General features: G+C 35.1%; 1 protein-coding gene across 1 annotated transcript; it reads left to right on the top strand.

Annotated features, from left to right (window-relative positions):
* Positions 1-1,641: 1,641 nt before the first annotated feature.
* LOC114189760 (uncharacterized) lies at positions 1,642-4,335 on the top strand. Its single transcript, XM_028078440.1, has one exon. It carries the CDS (start codon positions 1,642-1,644, stop codon positions 4,333-4,335), a length of 2,694 nt encoding a protein of 897 aa, XP_027934241.1.
* The last annotated feature ends 406 nt before the right edge of the window (positions 4,336-4,741 follow it).

Here is a 4,741-nt window from a genome sequence, read left to right as displayed (position 1 = left end):
GACCTAGCCACGCTTTTCACAATTAATTAAAGAAAAATAAAAGCTATTACTAGAGAAATTAAGAATGAATTTATAGAAATATTTTAAACCTTTTGCGGTGACCAAGCCTACATATTTTGAATTTAATTAAAAAAGATAAACCCAATGAGTCTTCACTCGAACATGTTTCTTTTTTAGGTTACACCCTCAATTGTTGTCGCACCACATCAGAATCACCTCTTCGCTGCCATACCCTCCATCGTAACCATTGACCGTCACAAAAAGGTTTTAATTTTTTAAATAAATTTATTTTTAATTTCTCTAGTAATAGTTTTGATTTTTTTTAGTGAATCGTAAAAAGTGTAGACTAGACCCAAACAAGAATTTTAATTTTATAAAAAATAAATAACATATGATACGCTATTTGTCACTTAGAATAAACTTTGACATTATTACAAATATAGAAACCAAAAACCAAAACTTTTAAAATTACAGGATAAAAGATATCAAAGTTTCCAATCTTACATAACACTTAAAAGACCTAAAACATATTTTTCCTTTAATTTATAACAGATAATTCACTAGATTTGGCAGAAAATTGACACTCAATTTACTAACGAATTTATAGAAAAAATTACCAATGAACTTTAAAAAATATCATTACCATTGGATCTACCAGATTTTTTAAAAATTCAATAGATAGATTTACCGACAAATTTTCAAAAAGTTCAATTACTCATGGATTTTAAAACATCCACTACCGATAGATTTACTCATGTCATGGTCAAAGCCTGAAGTGAAAACTCTGGTGTCCATTGGTGTTCATTTTACTGATTGAATGTACCATCGGTAAAAGAAATCATTGATAAAAGATTATAAATAATATAATATTTTCTTATAATGATATTTAATTAATTAGATCTTTTTGGCGGTTTGTTTAAAACTTAAGCCCTCTTAATTCTACATTTAAGTATTCATCTCGTCTTAAATTCTTAGTTAAGTCCTTTGTCTCGCTCATATAACTTACCTAGAAAACAGTTTCTACATTGGTTTAAATTTATGTAGGTTATATGTAAATAATATATTATAGAACCTATATTCTATAGCAATGATTTTTTTTTTTGGGAAACTCTAGCTAGTTTCGCCATCTCTCGTTATTGGGAAAGGAGAATCGCTCATAAAAACCTTTGGTTGACGTCATGGCTTACGATTACGAATTTTCAGAGTCAAAAATCGTTCACTCGATCTCATCAAGCTTATGAAAAAGAAAAAGAAAAAGAAAAAGAAAACCAAGGAAAGCTTTCACCAAGCTGTCAGCAGGTTAACTCCTAATAAAATACAAATTAAACAGATATGGAAAATCAATTATCGTCATCAACATGCAAATTCATTTTACATCACAATTCTCAAGATTAAATACAAATCGCAGGTTAGAACCATGCTAATATATTTTGGTTTGATTTATTAATAAGAACATTTAAAAATTCACGTGTAAGCTGAAGTAAATTTGAAAGAAATAATACCTTATAATTAATTGATTTATTCTATAGTTGGAGGAAAGGATATATACATGCTCACAATTCTAAGTTCTATCAAACAGTTTCAAGATTCTTTACTTCAAATTCATCTCTCTTTTACATAGAAATGCTGGTTACCCTGATCATGGACCCTCTTGCATTGTTTCTTTTCTCCATCATCTCCCTTAACACTTTCTCATCTCATGCTTCTTACACAGATCACTGTGCTTCTGTGGTTCCAAACTCAACCCCCAATGAGTCCAAATTCAAAGACTTCCCACACGGTCCATTCCAAGTTGGTTACTACCTTGGTGGTGACAAAATTGTTGGTGCTGACACCTTCCAGAAACTGAGACAGAAACAAGTTACCCTTCGATTCAAGAATGTGTATGAAACCGATGTCTATGGCATACACAAAGTTGGACTTAACTTGATAGTGAGAAGTGCCAGCTCCTATTACCGTGTAGGAAACTTCACGCGTGGAAAAAGATTGAAGAACCGTAAGCATTTTCCAAGCTCAATAACGTTTACTCTTGATGGGTTTTGGTCAGAATCTTCTGGGATGATTTGCATGGTTGGATCAGGGACTGGCTATAGCATGCAACGATTGGAGGTTGTTCTCAAGCTTTACAATGTTGTTAATTCGAGGAGTAATATTTCTACTTTGGTTACTGGAAGCTTGGAGAGTTTGAGTCCTCGGCATGAGGTGAGTTATTTCGAACCCATCTCTTTGTTTATTTTTCCAAGAATGGATTATGACTTCAGTTTGGATACAAAAGAAGCAAAAAAGGAGAATTCCGATGAAGGTGAAGTAGTACCTGGTTTATCTATTAATCCGGCTAGTTTTTGCTCAAACATTTCTCCAATGATTAATGGAAAATTTGATCTGCTATACCAAAGTGAGTGCAGCTCTGCAAAGAATTGCAGTCCTGTTTGGGGGGATGCAAACCAATTGCTTTATATTATGTCTCTGAAAGAATTGGTTTGTTTAGATGTTAAGCAAAGGGTGAGAGTGTTGATTGGGTTTCGTAGTAGTGGTGGTGCTAGATGGTCTTTCAATCCTAATGCTACCTTAGTTGGAGAAGGGTGGTGGGATGAGGAAAAGAACCAACTTTACATAGTTGGTTGCCATTTCTTGGGAATGGAAGAATCAATGGCGAGTGTTCATGTGGGTGATTGCTCAACTAGAATAAGCTTGAGGTTTCCAAAGATTTGGTCCATGAATGATGCAAGCAGCATTGTGGGTCAGATTTGGAGCAACAAAACTGTGGGGGATTCCGGTTATTTCAAGAGGATTGTTTTCAGAAGTGTTCAAAACAGTAGAGTTGAAATTTCTGGCACAAAGTATGAGTATTTCCTACTTGACAGAGTGAGAAAGATGTGCCCAAGACAAGAACCTCATAAGAACAAGGGAGTGAGGTACCCAGATGTTTATTCTTCGGACATGAGATTTGACATGTCGGTTAGAATTTCTAAGAGGAGAGTGGCATGGGGTTATTCTGCTCCATTGGTTGTCAATGATCAGATCCAAGAGTTGAACTCAGAGGAAACCTTTAGTCCTAATTCAAACCATACAACCCCATATACTTCTCCAAATTCTGGCAGCACTGGCTTGTACAATGTTAGCTACAGAATCAGCATGAATCTACTACCTAATGCCAGGTTAGGTGCACAGAAATCTATGTTAAACACAACGAGAAATGTAACTGAGGCATTGAATGTTTCAGCTGAGGGAATTTATGATGCTGAAGCTGGAAGCTTATGTATGGTAGGTTGCAGAAATCTTGGCTCAAAGAACCAAATCCCATCAACAAATTCTCTGGATTGTGAGGTTATGGTCAAGTTTCAGTTCCCACCACTTGATACAAACAAAAATGGAGATTACATTAGAGGAAGTATAGTAAGCACACGAGAAAATTCGGATCCTCTTTACTTCAAACAACTGGATTTGACTTCTGCTGCATTTTACACAGCAGAAGCATCACGAACCTTAAAGAAAGTAGATAAGGAGGTCATAATGATTCTAGTTTGCACAACACTCGCATGTGTTTTTCTGGGTTTGCAACTCTACCATGTGAAAAGAAATCCTGATATGGTTTCCTCAATCTCCTTTGTCATGTTATTGATTCTTACTTTGGGAAATATGGTTCCCCTTGTTCTGAACTTTGAAGCCCTTTTTGCACAAAATCATGACAAGAAAAGCATTTTGCTCGGAAATGAATTGCTTGAAGTAAAGGAAATTTGTGTAAGGCTAATTGTAATGGTGGGTTTCTTGTTGCAACTCCGTCTCTTGCAGCTAATATGGTCAGCAAGAAAGAATGACAGAAAACAAATGGAGCTTTGGATTGCTGAGAAGAGGGTTTTGTTTGTGATTTTTACCTTACATGCAGCAGGGTTCTTGATTGCATTTCTTGTGCATGGTGGTGTAGTGTCTTCTTCTAGTCTTTCACAACTTGAGTCCTTTTGGGGGAACTTGAAATCTTATACAGGATTGGTACTTGATGTGTTTCTCTTGCCTCAAATTTTGCTAAATTTGTTCAGGAATTCCAAGGGAAATGCTCTTTCTTGTTCATTTTACTATGGAATGAGTTTGGTCAAAGTAATTCCCCATGCATATGATCTCTTTGAGGCTCTTGTGTATGTGGATGGCTCATCCTTATATGAGGAGGAAATTGCAGACTATTACTCCACTGCTTCGGATATAATCATTCCTTTGGTCACCCTTTTGTTTGCTGTAATCATCCATTTGCAGCAACGATTTGGTGGTTGCATCATTATTTCTTGGAGAATAAAAGGCAAAGAAGAATATGAAAAAGTGCCTGTGGTGACTGAAAGATAGATCCAAAGAAATGTAGTAAATGCTGAGAAAACAGAATGCTTTGACCTGTCTTTTTTCCATTTCCATGAGCTGCTAAATTTGTAACATGTCTGAGGTTTTTATCATTGATTTCCACTCTATAAAGTTTCCATGTTACTTCAATTAATTATGCGTACACTCGATCATCAACGTTGAATTCCACATTCGAACGCACATTAGGATTTTCCTTTTTGTCATCATGGATCTTTTTGATTAGTCTCTCAATGCTGAAGTTTCTCTCTGTGATTGTTTATGGTTTCAACAGCAATGCAGCATCTCCCACAAATTGCTATTGATCAAAATAGTAAAATCAAAACGATTTTGTTAATCTTTTTTATTAATTTTGACATTTAATATTAGAGGTCAATCCCAATAGCTTTTAATGAAA

The sequence above is a fragment of the Vigna unguiculata genome, chromosome 1, assembly GCF_037176805.1.
Source record: "Vigna unguiculata cultivar grain cowpea cultivar isolate G323 ecotype 2 chromosome 1, ASM3717680v1, whole genome shotgun sequence".
Taxonomy (NCBI): domain Eukaryota; kingdom Viridiplantae; phylum Streptophyta; class Magnoliopsida; order Fabales; family Fabaceae; genus Vigna; species Vigna unguiculata.
Note: the sequence above shows the minus strand (reverse complement) of the source record. Positions and strands in the feature narration are given on the sequence as shown.